An 18,190-nucleotide genomic window follows, 5' to 3' on the forward strand; every position below is an offset into this window, starting at 1 on the left:
GAGACGAGCTCAGTCTGACTCCTTACGTTTCTCCGAACTGTTTCCCTTCAAGTTGATTATTCTAAGAACTTAAGAACTGGGGTCCGAGTTCCTTGTTTTCCTCTCTTCTCCCTTTTTCCTTTTGTGTCAGTTTTTTAGACTGTGGGCCTTTAGGCAGGGACTGCCTTGTTTGTTATTGATCTAACGTAAAACTGCTACAGGAGCCTTTTGGGCTGAATGGCAGGGTAGAAATACTTTAAAATAAGTAAGAACTGTCTATTTGTTGTGGTCTGTTACCACTTTGAGACGATGCGACTATAAATAACGCATGCAAGCGCTGTAATAAATCACACCGAGTCTATATTTGATAATATAGTGGGTAAGTTGAGCTTAGACAATGGGTCTCAATACAGTGCTTTTTGGACTACAATTTCCATCAGCCTCAGCTAGCATGGCTGTTACGATGGGCGCTATAGTCTAAATTTGACATGCTGGCTGGGATGATGGGAATAGCTGGTCCCTTGGTTGGCAAAAGTCAACCACTGCTTTGAGCTATAACCGCCTGCCCACCCCCCTGGTTTTGACACCAAATCATTGGATCCCTGCTACCATGAGAAGTGGGGTTGGGTAACCCAGTTAGACACTGGCAAGATAACTGTCTTGGATAGCTGGCACCCAGGAAACACGATGACCTTGAGGAACTTAATTCGAAGACCCGGGGGCAGGATGTGTTTCCTGTGGGAGACCGCACATTGAGAGACTCATTGAGGCTGGTCCACAGCGCTTCTTCTTTTTCTCGTGTTTTTTTTCCTTCTTCTCTTTTCTTTCCACCACGCAATGTCACACCCTAAAAGCAGTGTTTGGCTAATCAGCAAGCGGGGTGGGGTTGGGAGGAAGAATCAACTTCCACCTTCATTGAGCCATTCGTGAAGGAAGCAGTGGCTGGCGGAACAACCCCGTGGCGGTCTGAGCATGGTGTTGAAGCCCCGGGTGATTGCCGTTTGTCTCGGTAGGTGGTGAATCTCGCTCTCTCCTTCCTTTCGCCTGGGATGCTGGCCTATTCTGTGTCTTCTCTTTTCCCTGCTCTTGTTCAAGTTCCTCTTTCCATGTGTGCTACTCAGTTCTAACAGTTATTTTGTGTTGGTTTGTTAATGAGGTGACAAGACAGAGCTAGGCAGATAAAGGGAATGGCTGAAGTACAGAGGGTTGTAGCCAAAGCTAGTCCTGCACAGAGCAGACCCACTGATATTAATGCGCCTAGGTTAGCCATGTCCATAAATTTCAATGGGTCTACTCTGAGTAGGACTGGCATGGGGTACTGCATTGTTTCGTTCCCAGCATCTGGTCTGCTCCTCTGTGTGTCGTGGCTGTTTACCTCTAAGACGCTGGAAACAGAATCCATGGGGAACCAGCACTGCGCCCAGCTTTTGAACGCACCTTGACCACTCTTCCCCAACCTGGTGCCCTCTAGATGTTTCGGACCACAACTCCCATCAACCACAGCCAGCAATGCAGATATATATATGGAAGCTCAGCGTTTTCACACCCACAAGTGCCCAATCAGACAAATAGCAGCTCTCTAGGGTTTTAGGTGCAGAGAGGGGGACCTTCTGCATGCAGAGGTATTTAAAGCACATTTCTCCCACCCCACAGAGAAACCTGAGAACTGTAGTTCTGGGAATTCTAGCTCTGCGAGGGTAAACTATAATGCCTGGGATTCTTTTGGGGCAGTTGCGTGCTTTAAATCTATGCTATGTATGCCGCCACTGTTTTTAATTGCCACTTTTGCTTTATTTGCAAGCGCAAATTATTCCAGTAGAACAATCAGTATGTGTGTTACATGTATATTACACACATGTACACACACACACACACACACACACACACACATGTGGTGTAGTGGTTAGAGCATTGGACTGGGACCTGAAGCTCACTGGGTCCAACACTCACTCTCAGCCTAACCTACCTCACAGGGTTGTTTGGATAAAATATGGGGAGGAGGAGAACAATGGTGTACATAACCTTGATCTCCTTGAAGGAAAGGTGGAATATAAAAGGAATATATATACATACAAGGGATGCGGGTGGCGCTGTGGGTTAAACCACAGAGCTTAGGACTTGCTGATCAGAAGGTTGGTGGTTCGAATCCCCGCAATGGGGTGAGCTCCCGTTGCTTGGTCCCTGCTCCTGCCAACCTAGCAGTTCGAAAGCACGTCAAAGTGCAAGTAGATAAATAGGTACCGCTCCAGCAGGAAGGTAAACAGTGTTTCCGTGCACTGCTCTGGTTCGCCAGAAGCGGCTTAGTCATGCTGGCCACATGACCCAGAAGCTGTACGCCGGCTCCCTTGGCCAGTAAAGCGCCGCAACCCCAGAGTCGGCCACGACTGGACTTAATGGTCAGGGGTCCCTTTACCTTTACCTTTATATACATGTAATATTTACATACATGTAATATTTACATACATACATGCATACAACATGCATCCACCAACACACATCTTGAGACCTTAACCCATTATTCCTTTGCAGAGAAATGCCAACCTGCTTTAGAAATATCTAATGACCCCCAACAGTGGGCCAGCCAGAAACTCTTATGCCAGAAACTCTTATGCCGTGGCACCCTAGGGCGCTTTGAATGATGGTCAGGAGTGCCGTGGGCAACACTAGCCTCTGTCCTTTTTCTTCCCTCCCTCCTCTGACGCCCTCTCGTGTCCCCAAAAGCTTGCACGACTCTTCCTTGCAACAGCCCTGGCTACAAACTCTCCAGGAAAATGGTGCCTCGGGGGCTGGTTGCCAGGAGCTGAGGTGGCCTCGGAGTAAGCAAGCAGGTGGGCAAGGGAGCCCAGCCAGCCAGTCTGCCAGCCCTTGCTGTCGGGAATGGACAGACAAGTGGGAGACCGGGCAGGCAGGTGCTGTGCTGGCTTTTCTTGCCCTGGCAAGGCCTGCCTGGGAGCTGAGTGCCCGGTTCTGAAGGGGAGCCTTTCCGCCATGCAGGCCTTGGCAGCGCCCGCTGCTGCCACTGCTGCCTCCCAAGGTAAGGTGCTGGCCTCATGTTTACCTTTGCCCAGTCTCCTTTGGGCCACTAAGGCTGGGGGCATCCTCTTCCTAAGCCCCTGTGGGGCAGTGTGAGGAGGCATCGCTCTTTGGGGCAGAGTGGGAGATTAGCTCAGAGACCAGTGACAGTGGTGGCAGCTGCCCAGAGGACTCCCAAGGAGAGGGGAGAAGAGAGGAGGCTGAGGGAACGCTCCATGGGGGGGGGGTGTTCAGAAAAGGTCGAGGGGCTGCAGGCAAGGGGTGACAAAACTGGGCTCCTGAGCCCCACAGGGGTGCCACAGAAAGTTCAAGGGAGCCGTGGACTCAAAAAGGTTGAAAGCCTCTGCTCTTGTGGATAAATTCAAAAGATTGCTTGGATGATGTTGTGCTCATGGAGGAACAATGCTTGCCTGATTATTTTTAATGGCAAAAGCTTCTAATTTTTGTGCAAAATGCATTTCCATATACAGTGGTACCTCAGGTGAAGTACTTCATTCGTTCCGGAGGTCCGTTCTTAACCTGAAACTGTTCTTAACCTGAAGCACCACTTTAGCTAATGGGGCCTCCTGCTGCCGCTGCACCGCCGGAGCACGATTTCTGTTCTCATCCTGAAGCAAAGTTCTTAACCTGAAGTACTATTTCTGGGTTAGCGGAGTCTGTAACCTGAAGCGTATGTAGCCTGAAGCGTATGTAACCCGAGGTACCACTGTATCGTTGAATGACTCGCAAGTCTGCTTGCCTTGGGAGTTCAGAGACAGCCGTCTTCCGTGGACCCTGCCTGTCTCACTTGCTCCTTGTTCCTATCTTCTCATCCAGTCGTGGTGACCCCACTCCTTCTTCTGGGTGTGACGCCGGTGAATTCCAGCTCCAGCTCCTGCCAACTCTGCTTTGCTGGTTCAGAGACCCTCCTCCAAACAAAGCGACTGGTTATGTCGATGAGGAGGCCTGCACGGAAACTCTACAAGTCCTATGTAAGTAAACTGGGATTTATTCACTCGGACATCCTACAAGGGGATCTAACAGAGCAATGTCTACACAAAAGTAGGGGTGTAAGAAGGAATCACTTGCTATCCTACCCCTGCATTCCTCACATACAACTCTGTTTACATTCTGCTGCAGTTTGCCTTCTGCAAAAACGATGTTATCTGCTCCGCTGCGGCGGAATTACATAATTTAGATCATTTGTGTGCTCAGTTAGTTACATAAGATACACCTCTTTACCCTGACTTACGACACTTGAGATGGATATTTTTAGAACCCACTTCATTTCTGGTGTTGTAAGTTGTTTTCAACATGCAGTTTTAGTTGTTGGGCTTCAGGGTGAAGGGCAGGCTGTTAATATTATTCTTAATTATTATTCAGTATAGTGGGTCATCTTCTAATTTTGCACGAAACACATTTCTGTATGCCACTGAACGGCTCCAAGCTGTCTTCCATTGTCATAATAATAATAATAATAATAATAATAATAATAATAATAATGTTGTCATTAAGTTATTCCACCACATCAATTTCAGTGCCAATGAAACAATGCAAGTGTGTTGGTGGTGAGGAATGTAATCAAACAAATCTTGTTTTTCGGACTGAAACCAAACTGTAGCAATTTCCACTCCCTGTTTCCATCAGAATTTCCCCACACCCCTCTTCAGAAGTCAGTCCTATTGAATTCAGTGGGGCTTACTCCCAGATAAATGGGGTTAGGACTGCAGTCCAAATCACAGTTCCCCAGTCTGGTGCCCTCCAGATGTTCTGCACTTCCAGAAAAGCACCAGAAAGAAACATTTCTTTGGCAACCAATAATACAGGTAGCTGGGTTTTATTTCAACCCTGCGGACAGGATACTGGGTTGTAGTCAATGTTAGTCCCCCTCAGAGTAGACCCATTGAAATTAACAATATTGACAGACATAGGTACATTAATTCCAATGGGTTTGCTCCAAGTAGGACTAGCATTGGTTACAACCCACTGGATGCAGCAGGCCAGAACATACAAATCAGAGGAGAATGGATTAGGAGGAGCAAGAAGCCACTACTGTTGCCCTCCAGAATCTGCCGCCAGAGGCGGTTGGCTCACTTTGCCTAAGGATAGGGCCGGCCCTGCTACTTCTGTTCACTTGCATGCCCGCACAAAACTGTCAACGTATGCAACCCACACTTGTGTTTTGACACAAATCTGTGGGACAGCCTGGCACTGAAGGTCACATTGTGTCACACCACAACAGGAAGTTGCTATTCTATGACATACTTCCTACTGCCCTTCCTGTTTGCCTGTTGCTGCTGCTCATTCCAGCAACCCGTGGTAGAGAAATCCTGCCCTCTTCAGTTTTTTTTTGCTTTGCCCTACATTTTGGCGATATCAGCTGTTTGAATCAGTGATGGCTGGCGCCCAGTGGGATTGGTGTAGGTAGGAAGACAGCACAGTCAACAGCAGGTGGCGACAGAGCCAACAACAGGTGGAGCCAACTAATTCTAGTTTCGTCCCCCACTGAGGACTCAGCTATACAGCTGCGAATAAAACGTTTTAAGCGTGTTTTGAGTGCAATATACAATGTGACACTAGATGGCGATGGTGAGCCGTATGGAAAATTCAATGTATTTTTTAAAAGCGCATTTTCAGAACGGTTTTTATCTGTGTGTAGATTCCACCTGAGTCCTACAAGGGCAACCCTGAGACTAAGGCCACATTCAAAAGCACTATGATACCACTCAGACAGACACAGCTTCCTCCAGAGGATTCTGGGAACTGTAGTTTATCAAGGGCAGGGCCAGCTGAAGACATTTTGCTGCTTAAAGGAAAAGAGAAAATCTGCCACTGCTGCCTATATCTCTGCTGCCACCTGAGGTGACTAGGTGGCCCAGGAAAGCCCTGGCACATTGATGGTAGCGGGGAAGAGAAAAGGAGGCTGAAGGGGAGTTGGCGGTATTGGCCTTGCTCTTGCCACGTGGCGGCGAATGACACACTCCTCTGAGGGCCTTCAGAGCAGCAGAAGAGGAGAAATCTAATCTAGGCAGGTGGCTACAGAGGCTCCTCAGATCTGCTGTACACCCAGCTGTTCCCAGCCTGCCGCCTGAGGCAACTGCCTCAGCAGGTCTAATAGGTGGGCCGGCCTTGGTGAAGGATGATGAGAGTTGTTGGGGGACCCATATTCTCTTCCCAGAGCTACAATCCACAGTGGTTTAACAATCAGTCCCTCTTCACAGGGAACTCTGGGAATTGTAGATCTGAGAGGGGGACAGGGAGCTTCCTAACAACTCTCAGCACCCATAACAAACTACAGGTCCCAAACCCCTGGATTGGTTGCAAATAAGCAGGGAGACAGGCGGGTGCTGGCTGAGGACAGACTGAAGTGGAGAGGGAAGCACCCTATTTGCCTTAATAGAATAGAATTATAGAATTGGAAGGCACCATGAGGGTAATCTAGTCTAATCCCTTACAATGAAGGTATCTTTTGTTGAATGTGGGGCTCGAATCCATGACTCTGAGATTAAGGGTCTCATGCTCTACCAGCTGAGCGATCCACAGGGCTGTTGGTTTGAATTAAAAGACATACACAAAAAATGGCTTTTTGAACTTTTTTATTTTGAATTTTTGTTATAAACAAGAGCACGTAGGCACCGAAAAAGCAGGTAGGTAACAAAGAAAACGGGATGCGGGTGGCGCTGTGGGTTAAACCACAGAGCCTAGGACTTGTCGATCAGAAGGTCGGCTGTTCGAATCCCCACGGCGGAGTGAGCTCCCGTTGCTCGGTCCCTGCTCCTGCCAACCTAGCAGTTTGAAAGCACGTCAAAGTGCAAGTAGATACATAGGTACTGCTCTGGCGGGAAGTTAAACGGCATTTCCGTGCGCTGCTCTGGTTCGCCAGAAGCGGCTTAGTTATGCTGGCCACATGACACGGAAGCTGTACGCTGGCTCCCTCGGCCTGTAAAGCGAGATGAGCGCTGCAACCCCAGAGTCGGCCACGTCTGGACCTAATGGTCAGGGGTCCCTTTACCTTTAACAATGAAAAAGCAACGTAGAGTTGCAGGATGAAATATAACAGCAGCAAACCTGCACGCCAAATTACAATAATACTTCACTGAATATCAGGTGGGATTTAAATACCGCCACCGTAGTGAAGAACAGGAAGTCAGAGGGATATTGGAAGATAATATATTCAAAGAAGCGAAGCCAGTCTTCATCAATATGCCAATAATTGACATGCCTCTGATTTTGTCTCTAGTTGACCCATATGGGCTTGATGCTAGATGTGGACCAGCTTTGCAGCACGACGCCAGTTCCCTGGTTCCCAGATAGCAATATCGCTAGGAAACCGCAGAATCTTATGCTGCAGGAGTTGTACAGGACAGCACTCTGTTTGAAAGACTCCCTCTTGCTCATCAGAGAGCAGCAAAGCAGACTGACTGGTCCCCATGAGGCGTTGCACCGCCAACTGGAAAAAGCCCAGCAGCAAGTGAGTGGCCTGGTCACCAATACTCAGTGCACCCTCTGCCTGCAGGGCCTGACTCTGCCCGCCGTCACCCTCCCAGCGAGACCCACGGACCCATCGGCCTTCCAGCAAAAGATTGACGGCTGCCGGGTGCTCCGGAACTACTCCAAGCTGATTGGCGGCTTGGCAAAGGCCTTCAGAAAGCACCTAGCTAAAGGGAAAGGGGCAGAGCGTCAGAAAACGAGAAACAGGACTAAGCCGGCTGCAGCTTTCTGACTGACTCATCAAAAGCGTGTTCTTTTTCAAAAAGGAAAAGAAACATGGAATTTCATCAGCCTCCCCCGAAAGACAATAATAACTCAGAAGGCATCTGCGTGCAAGACCAGCCCAAATGCAGAAGCGGTGCCCTCAAGACATGAAGAGGCCTTTGGGTGACTTGTTTCAAAACACAGATTATGGCCCTTTGTTGCTGACTTAGGGACACAGTGGACTGCCTTATAGCGCAGGCCACCTAGCTCAGTATTGTCTACACTGACTGCCAGCAGCTCTGCAGTGTCTCAGACTAGGTCTCTCCCAACTTTACCTGAAGATGGCGGGGACTGAACCTGGCGTCCTCTCCATGCGGGGCAGATGCTCTAACCACTGAGCTAGGGCGCTTGTTCTTCAGTCTTGCCTCACAGCTTTTGTTTCCTGTCTCCAGGCTCTGCGCAGTACAGGCTGCTGCCAGGCCTGAGATCCAGAATTCAAGGAGAGTGGAACAGAAGGCAGCATTAAGAAGAGGAACAATATAGGGGCAGAGATTTGCTGCCTTTTGCTCAGCTGGCACTTTGCACAAAGGGGCCTCCTATATTTCCTGCTGAGGAAACGTGTGTGTCGCCGACACAGAATGTACTTTGCACAAGGACAGGGACACTCTGGCCTTGGGAACTTTGCACATGGACAGGAACACTTTTCTCTTGGTTGGTATGCTACACTTTGAAACGATATCATCTATACACATGGGCGTAGCCAGGATTTTTGTTAGAGGACAGGCTTTTGTTAGGGGTGGGCAGAACCTCAGATTTGTATTTTTTATTGAGTGGGGGGGGGCAGCTGAATTAGGGAGCGAGATAAGATTGCACAAATTATAAAATGGGGGGGGGGGCAGCTGAATTAGCATTTGAAGGGCTGTTGCTGTTTTGATTGCAGCAATAGATCCCTGGGAAGGATCCACTTCAGAGGTTACTCCAGGGCATCAGCAGAGGCCAGCTGAGGCTGGCTGTCCATCATAGCCCAATGATTTTCCCGCAGTGATTCAATATCCCCTGCCTGACTAAATCGCTGCATGTTGCAGAAGGAGCAGAAGCCCCACAGCTGACGGCATGTGATTTTGACAGGCAAATGCTCTCTTCCCTTTGCTAGGCAGAAGTTGTTTCTGTGATCTAAAGGGGGGGTGAGCAGGGCTCACCCATTCACCTGTTTACTTCCAATCCAAGTTGTGGCTTTCCCATGGGAACGAAACGGCAGCTAGTCGTAGAACCACAGAAAACTATAGGGCTGGAAGAGGACCTAAAGGGTGATGTGGTCCAGTCCTCTGCAATGCATAAGAGAGAAAGGAAAGGGGCTACATTTGCCGCCCCCTCCACAAAAAAAGGTTGGTAAACTCATGGTTGCAGGTGACACTCTTTGGACCATGTCTCAGGCTGCAGTCAAGCTGCCTACTCCCATTGGAAAACCATCACTGGAAGCTGCAGAAAACTGAGCCAGCTTTCATTTGCATGGTCCCTCCTCTTCATCTCCATAACTCCACCCCCGGGTTCTATTTTCCTGGTATGTCACTGGACCGTGGAATCTACACCTTTCAGGAGGTAGATGATGCTGGGAGTTGCCTGTGGCATATTTACAACAGGGGGATTTTCCCAGTGTAGAGCCACTGCCCCGGGGAAAAAGTTTTCAGCACTAAGCCTTAATGAATCTGTCTTGCCTGCAGCAAATTACCTGTAGCCACGGCTTTACTCAGGGTGACTCCCCGATGAGGAATGTTTGCAGCGCTTTGGAATTTTCAGTTCTGAGAAAAGGCAAGTCAGAGGTGACATAATAGGCATTTAGAAAATTCTGTGAGAAAGTAGACAGAGAAAAGAAGTATTTCCCCTGGCCTCGAACTCATGGACAACCGGTGAAGCTGAGTGTTGGGGAGATTCTGGACAGATAAAAGACAGGACTCATTCGTGCAGGCACATATCTCATTTTAGTCCAAAAGCCCGGAGAGATCTCCTTGGGCGTGGTTTTCCTTTTAGGGGGCGATATACTGCCCTCCCTTATGTGTTGTGCTTTCATAATTAAAGGCGGGTTTATCTCTGCCTTTACCTGGAGGTTATAGGGATGTGGGTGGCGCTGTGGGTTAAACCACAGAGCCTAGGATTTGCTGATCAGGAGGTTGGCGGTTCAAATCCCCACGACGGGGTGAGCTCCCGTTGCTCGGTCCCTCCTCCTGCCCACCTAGCAGTTCGAAAGCACGCCAGTGCAAGTAGATAAATAGGTACCACTTCGGCGGGAAGGTAAACGGCGTTTCCGTGTGCTGCTCTGGTTCGCCAGAAGCAGCTTAGTCCTGCTGGCCACATGACCCGGAAGCTGTACGCCGGCTCCCTTGGCCAATAAAGCGAGATGAGCGCCACAACCCCAGAGTCGGCCACAACTGGACCTAATGGTCAGGGGTCCCTTTACCCTTTACCTTATACTGCCCTCCCTTACGTGTTGTGCTTTCATAATTAAAGGCGGGTTTATCTCTGCCGTTACCTGGAGGTTATGTGGATGACAATCTGCTGAGTTATATTCCTGTGTAAGAATCATTTTGGAGGAAATTTCCCAGATGCAGGCACATCTGGAACTCTCTGCCACATGAGGCTGTGATAGCCAGCAACTTGGTTGGCTTTAAAAGAGGATTGGGCAAATGCATGAAGGATAACAATATTGTGCATGACCATAAATGATCCTGTGCTCTGCTTCCACAGTGCAAGGCAGTAAGGCTTCTGAATACCAGTTGCTGGAAGCCCCAGAAAAGGAGAGTGCTCAGGACCTACTTGCCTGGTTCCCAAAGGCATCTGGGAGGCCACTGTGGCTACAGGAGTCTGGAACAAATGGGCCTGATCCAGCAGCCTCTTCTTATGTTCTTACATAGTGCCTCCCAGGAGCTATGCACAGGGATGACGTCCATTGTTGTTGTTGTTTAGTCGTTTAGTTGTGTCTGACTCTTCGTGACCCCATGGACCAGAGCATGCCAGGCACTCCTGTCTTCCACTGCCTCCCGCAGTCTGGTCAAACTCATGCTGGTAGCTTCGTGAACACTGTCCAACCATCTCGTCCTCTGTCGGGCTGATTTCCTTCAGAATGGATAGGTTTGATCTTCTTGCAATCTCAAGAGTTTCCTCCAGCACCATAATTCAAAAGCATCAAAAGCATCAATTCTTCGGTGAATGATGTCCATAAATAAGTACAAATCTACAGCTAAGCTGCTACAGATCAGAGATTTCAACACCCTAAGTTTTTTGGGGGTGGGGTGGGGGAGGACAGCTGCACTGTCATAGAAAATCTTTCAGAAATGTCACCGCCACACCTGAGTTCTTCTGCAGGCAATTGGACATGGAGAGGGTTGACTGAAGATATTTACAATGCATATATATTTAAATTAATATGCTACTGGGTTGCATCCAAGGCTAGTCCCAGTGAGAGGAGACCCACTGATACCAGTGGAGGTAAGATATAGTCGTGTTCATTAACTTAAATGCATCTCCTTTGAGGAAGACTGGCTTCGGAGACAACACACTGCCTTTTTATTTTTAGACTTTCAGCAGCCAATGTGCAGTATATAGAATTCTTTCTATTTCCGATGTTAAGGTTCTATTATTTATTGAAACTTCACTTTTAGGAGAGCACCTTTGCACTGGGAAAGCCTATTTAAAACGTTGCAGTCAATATTTATATAACATGTACATATTTGTAAAAGTTAACTTAATAACACATTGCTGTCCTGCAGATGGGACTTGTTTTCTCAGGTTTATTTATTCTTCCAGAGTGGATGACGTATGTTTGTATAAGTAAAAGCATTCAGCCTTGGTTGTATGAGTGTGACTTTGTGGAATGATAATGTTCCACCTGCACTGACCTGTTTTCTGATATTAATATAAATCTTGGGGTTTTTTTTGTATTTTCATAAAATAAATAATCTTATGATTTGCCATTGTACATCCAGTTTCACTTATTGAGTTACTCGCCTTTGAGGTCAGGTGGAATATAACTACAGTGGTACCTCGGGTTAAATACTTAATTCATTCCGGAGGTCTGTTCTTAACCTGAAACTGTTCTTAACCTGAAGCACCACTTTAGCTAATGGGGCCTCCCGCTGCCGCCAAGCCGCTGGAGCACAATTTCTGTTCTCATCCTGAAGCACTATTTCTGGGTTAGTGGAGTCTGTAACCTGAAGCGTATGTAACCTGAAGCGTATGTAACCCGAGGTACGACTGTATTTTAAATAAGCAAGCAAATAATTGTCTTCTTTTTTTTTAAAAGGAACTTCAGCAATGGCTCCATATTTACAGCCCAAGACCCAATGCCAAAGAACTGGCTGTTAGTTTTCAATTGAAATGTGCAATTCAGATAATGTGAAATACAGAGTAAAATAAAATTATGCAGAGCACGTAGAGAGTGGGCATAGAAAACATTTTTCTCCCTCTCTCATAGCACTGAAGCTTGTGGACCTTCTAAGAAGCTGAATGCTGGAAGATTCAGAACAGATGATCGAAAGGTCTTCTTCACAGAAAGCATAGACAAACAGTGGAACTCACTCCCATAAGGGGGCAGTAATGGCCACCAACTTGCAGGATTTTGAAAGACAAATTCATGGAGGAGAATCATAGAGTTGGAAGGGACCCCATGGATCATCTAGTCCATGCCCCCTGCAATGCAGGAATCGTTTGCTCAACATGGGGCTCGACCCTGAGATTAAGAGTCTCATTCTCTACCCACTGAGAGGACCACCAAAGAGGACCACCAATGGTTACTAGCCATGGTAGCAATGCCTTACCTTTACAGTCACAAGGGAGATCATTGCTTTTGAATACTAGTTGCAGGAAGCCTCTGGAGGGGAGAGCGCTCTTGTGCTCAGATCCTGCTTGTGGGTTTCCAGCAGTCATCTGGTTGGCCACTGTGAGAACAGGTTACTTAGACTAGATGGGTCATAGGCCTGATCCAGGAGAGCTCGTCTTTATGTTCTTGGAGTTACATGGGAACATAGATGGCTGCTTTATACGTCAGACCAATGAACCATACAGTTCAGTATGGGACGCAGTTCCATATCTATCTATCTATCATCTATCTATCTATCTATCTATCTATCTATCTATCTATCATCTATCTATCTATCTATCTATCTATCTATCTATCTATCTATCATCTATCTATCTATCTATCTATCTATCATCTATCATATCTATCTATCTATCTATCTATCTATCATCTATCTATCTATCTATCTATCTATCTATCTATCTATCTATATCTCTATCTATCTATCTATCATCTATCTATCTATCTATCTATCTATCATCTATCTATCTATCTATCTATCTATCTATCTATCTATCTAACTATCTATCATCTATCATATCTATCTATATCTATCTATCTATCTATCTATCTATCTATCTATCTATCTATCTATCATCTATCTATCTATCTATCTATCTATCTATCTATCTATCTATCATCTATCTATCTATAAATCTATAAATCTATAAAGGTAAAGGACCCCTGACAGTTAAGGCCAGTCCGGACGACTCTGGGGTTGCTGCGCTCATGTCACTTTACAGGCCGAGGGAGCCAACGTTTGTCCACAGACAGTTTTTCCAGGCCATGTGGCCAGCATGACTAAGCCGCTTCTGGCGAAACCAGAGCAGCGCACGGAAACACTGTTTACCTTCCTGCTGGAGCGGTACCTATTTATCTACTTGCACTTTGACATGCTTTCAAACTGCTAGGTTGGCAGGAGCTGGGAGTGTCCTGTTGTGCCAGAAGCAGTTTAGTCATGCTGGCTGCATGACCCAGAAAGCTGTCTGTGGACAAACGCCAGCTCCCTCGACCTGAAAGCAAGATGAGCGCCACAACTCCATAGTCGCCTTTGACTGGACTTAACCATCCAGGGGTCATTTACTTTTTTTTACAGTTCAGTATTCTTAACACTGAGCAGCAGCAACTCTCTTAAGGTTTCAAAGAGGTGTCTCTCCCAGCCTTACATGGAGATGATGGGGATTGGACCTGGGACTTGATGCATGCTTGGCAGATGGTCTACCAATGAGCCACAGCCCTTCCCTTAAGATACAGGGACATAGGAAGCTGATTCCAAGCCAGGGCAGCTGAGTCATCTAGCTTAGCATCATACAATGACTGGCAGCAGCACTCTAGGGTTTCGGGGGGGGGGTTGTCTCCCAGCCCCACCTCAAGATGCTGAGAACTGAACCCACGGGAGACTTGTGGGGAAAGATGCAGAGAGGTGAGGAAGCGCAGGAGAGCTCCAGCTCTTTGCATGCAGAAGGTCCCAGGTTGGGCTGAGAAACCCTGGAGAGGTCACTGCCAGTCAGTGCAGACAACATTGAGTTAGATGAACCAATGGCCTCATTCAGTAGAAGCATAGGAGTCACCTCCTAGGAGCTATGGGGGCTTCTACCCCCACAATGAAATATTTCAGGGGGCCGGGCCTCCACAAAGTTGATGGGCGTTCCTATTCAAATGGTGTGTGTGCCCTTTGTCATGTGATTGATTATGCAAGGTCAGGCTTACCTGGGTCCCCACAATATTTTATTTCATTAGAAGGCAGCTGCCTATGTTGCCTAATTTGGTAATCATTTGAATTCTGCATATATTTGCATACAAAGGGGGAGAACACACACCACATTTCCGTAGTTTCCAGATGATGAAGGTCTGAGTCATAGGAGGCAAGCTCTGATATTAAGCACAACTTTGATATGTTTATATCCACTGGGCAGGTCACAGAGAGGTTGGGAGGTTGAAGGACATTTTTAGTTGCTCAAATGGTTTTTAATCAATTAAAACCTAAAAACCTAGTCCGCTTAGTGCAGTGGTGTCCAAACTTTTTTCAAAGAGGGCCAGATTTGATGAAGTGAAGGGTCGTGAGGGCCAACCAAAGTTGTTGACCTTTTTTTTAGGATTGAAGTTGTTAAGGGTTGTTTTAGGATTCTACCCCAGAAAATAAACTGCCACAGGGGCTGGATTAGGCCCCCAAAACTGACTTTGGACATGCCTGGTTTAGTGGCTGCTGTGGAATCCCTATTACAAAAAATTTGTAACTGAAAATTCTAAGTGTTAAAGAAAAACTTAAGAAGCATTTCGATTAAAAATGGTTTTTTCTTTTGCAATTAAAATTCACTGACGAATTCAATGACCATTTCCTGACTGATCAATTCACTGACCATTAAAATTCACTCACCATTTTATTTGATCAAATGCTTTGTAATCTAATGAAGTCTAATCAACTCATTAATGTTTAGCTCTGCTTTGGTTAATGCGGGAAATTAGCACAGAGGATAGCTCAGTCGGGAGAGCATGAGTCTCTTAATCCCAGGGTTGTGGGTTTGAGCCCCACAATGGGTGAAATATTCCTGCATTTCAAGGGGTTGGACTTAGATGACCCTTGTGTTCCCTTCCAACTATGATTCTATGATCAGCCAAGGACCTAGGAATGGCTGAAACTCTGTGTGAATGTGGGTTGTGCATTGGCTACCATTTTAATAGGTGAAATGGTCCTGAGTTTCCCTATATACGGTATTTCACTGATTCCTCATTCTGTGACTGCTGGAGATTTTACTCATCGAATACTCTCACTTCTGAGATCTCATGTCATGCATTGCCCACACACTCTCAACCATCTCTTGCACTTACTCATAAGGACTAGAAACTTGCATTTTTAAAAAGGAAACAGAATTCTGTGGCCAGTCGCACATTCTGGGTTTTCTCTGCAACTGCTATAGAATAATAACACAACCATGTTGACGAGTAACCATGAGAGGAACTGAAGCCTGTAGCAAGACCCCTGAACCTGCTCAAATCAATATATAAAAATATATCTCCCATGTGACAAGCAGGAGCCTAGAAGGTGGAATGCAGGTGTGAAGGCAACCCACCCAATTTTGTGCAATGCTGTGTGGATAGGGAGCACCCACACTCCGATGTGCTTTTTAAGTCCTGATCCAGCAGATGCTATGCACATTTAAGCAGCCACATTCATGAAGCTCTTCACTGGATCAGGGCAAAGCTTTCCCATAGTTTCAACAAATCAGTGATATCTTGCAGGTTAGTTTCTATTGGGTCATCTGGCTGTGTTTCCCCAGCCACTCTGGGTGGCTTCCAACAGAATATTAAAATACAATAACCTATGAAACATTAAAAGCTTCCCTAAACAGGGCTGCCTTAAGATATCTTCTAAAAGTCTGGTAGTTGCTGTTCTCTTTGACATCTGGTGGGAGGACATTCCACAGGGTGGGTGCCACTACTGAGAAGGCCCTCTGCCTGGTTCCTTGTAACTTGGCTTCTCACAGTGAGGGAACCGCCAGAAGGCCCTCGGCGCTGGACCTCAGTGTCCGTGTAGAATGATGGGGATGGAGACGCTCCTTCAGATATACTGGACCGAGGCCGTTTAGGGCTTTAAAGGTCAGCACCAGCACTTTGAATTGTGCTCAGAAACGTGTTGGGAGCCAATGTAGGTATTTCAAGACCGGTGTTATGTGGTCTCGGCGGCCGCTCCCAGTCACCAGTCTAGCTGCCGCATTCTGGATTAGTTGTAGTTTCCGGGTCATCTTCAAAGGTAGCCCCACATAGAGCGCATTGCAGTAGTCCAAGCGAGAGATAACCAGAGCATGCACCACTCTGGTGACGCAGTCCGTGGGCAGATAGAGTCTCAGCCTACTTACCAGATGGAGCTGTTAAACAGCTGCCCTGGACACAGAGTTGATCTGCGTCTCCATGGACAGCTGTGAGTCCAAAATGACTCCCAGGCTGCGCGCCTGGTCCTTCAGGGGCACTGTTACCCCATTCAGGACCAGGGAGTCTATGTGGCTTGGGCCCTTGCTAGCTGAAAGATTATATCTTCCCAAACTTTGGTCTCCAGCTGTTTTCGGACTACAGCTCCCATCATCCCTAGTTAGCAGGACCTATGGCCAGGGATGGTGGGAATTGTAGTTCAAAAAGAGCTGGAGACCCAAGTTTAGGAAACCTTGCCCTACAGGAACCTGCCCTGGTGCCACGATCCTTGGGTGGGCATATTCGCTCTGTCTCCTAGGCATCAGAGGCACAACTGTTGGTGACCCGAGAGAGAGAGCCTTTTCTGTGGCTGCTCCCAGATTGTGGAGTTCCCTCCCAAGGGCAGTTAGACTGGCTCCCTCTCAGGCTCAGATCTCGCTGCTGGGCTTCCCCCTCTGGTTGGCCACTGCAGGAACAAGGATGCTGGACTAGACGCGCCATGGGCCTGATCCGGAAGCCTCTTGTTCTTATGCCCTCGATTTTCCATTATGTTCGGAAATTTTAGGTGGCCTCGCAACCATCTCCATCTGGTTTAAGCTATCTCAAACGAGATTTGCCTCTGTTTCACAATGGCGTTTGCAGAAATATCTCCCTCCCTGATTTCCAAACCTCATCCGGTAACTTGCAGCAAAGGGAGGTGAGAGGTGAGCTTCGCTCCTCTTGAGGAATGCCTGCAGCAGTGGCGGAAACGGTTGCCAGATCCTTGGGGTGATCAGAGATCCAGCTGGAAGCCTTTACCAGGCAGGGTAAAGCCCGTCACTTACAGGTATGGAGAATGACGCTTTCTATGGCTCCTGGTCACAGTGGCTGTGTTCTCCCTCCACTGCTGGAGACAGTATGCTTCCAAGAGCCTGAGAATTAAAAGGAGGGAGAGCACTCTGATCTTACTACTGGGCTTCCCATGGGAACACCTGGCTGGGCACTGTGAGAACAGGACACTGGACCAGATGGGCTACTGGCCTGATCCGTATGTTCTTCTATCAGGAACTAGGAAAAGTTCAGAAAGGGATAGAAAAGGAGAACTGAGAAAGTCTTGGGTGTCCAGGTACACCCTATAGGGAGGGTGGTGTGGCAGTAGAAAGCATACCCTCCAACATTTCTCCGATGAAAATAGGGACGTCCCATTCCATAATGATAATTTTAACTATTTATACCTCACCCATCTGACTGGATTGGCCCAGCCACTCTGGGCACCTTCCAATATAGATAAATAGATAGGTAGGTAGGTAGATATAGATAGATAGATGATAGATATAGATAGATAGATAAACACATAAAACATTAAACACCCTTCCCTATACAGTGGTACCTCGGGTTAAGAACTTACTTTGTCCTGGAGGTCCATTCTTAACCTGAAACTGTTCTTAACCTGAGGTACCACTTTAGCTAATGGGGCCTTCTGCTGCTGCCGCGACGGCAGAGCACGATTTCTGTTCTCATCCTGAAGCAAAGTTCTTAACCCGAGGTACTATTTCTGGGTTAGCGGAGTCTGTAACCTGAAGCATCTGTAACCTGAGGTACCACTGTACAGGATTACCTTCAGACGGCTTGGGGGTCGGATAACTCCATACCCTCCAGCATTTCTCCAATGAATATATGGACATCCTAAGGAAAAGTGGGACATTCCGGGGTCATATCAGAAACCGGGATGGCTTCTCTGAATCAGGGACGTCCCTGGAAAATAGG

General features: G+C 47.3%; 1 protein-coding gene across 1 annotated transcript; it reads left to right on the plus strand.

Annotated features, from left to right (window-relative positions):
* The first annotated feature begins 837 nt into the window (after nt 1-837).
* On the plus strand, nt 838-10,211 carry LOC310834207 (leukemia inhibitory factor-like). Its single transcript, XM_083717718.1, has 3 exons — nt 838-988; nt 3,829-3,983; nt 7,232-10,211. The coding sequence occupies exons 1-3, from the start codon at nt 952-954 to the stop codon at nt 7,712-7,714; spliced, it is 675 nt and encodes a 224-aa protein (XP_083573844.1). The 5' UTR covers nt 838-951; the 3' UTR covers nt 7,715-10,211.
* Nucleotides 10,212-18,190: the final 7,979 nt, after the last annotated feature.

Source organism: Podarcis gaigeae (assembly GCF_964106915.1).
Source record: "Podarcis gaigeae genome assembly, chromosome: 16".
Taxonomy (NCBI): Eukaryota; Metazoa; Chordata; class Lepidosauria; order Squamata; family Lacertidae; genus Podarcis; species Podarcis gaigeae.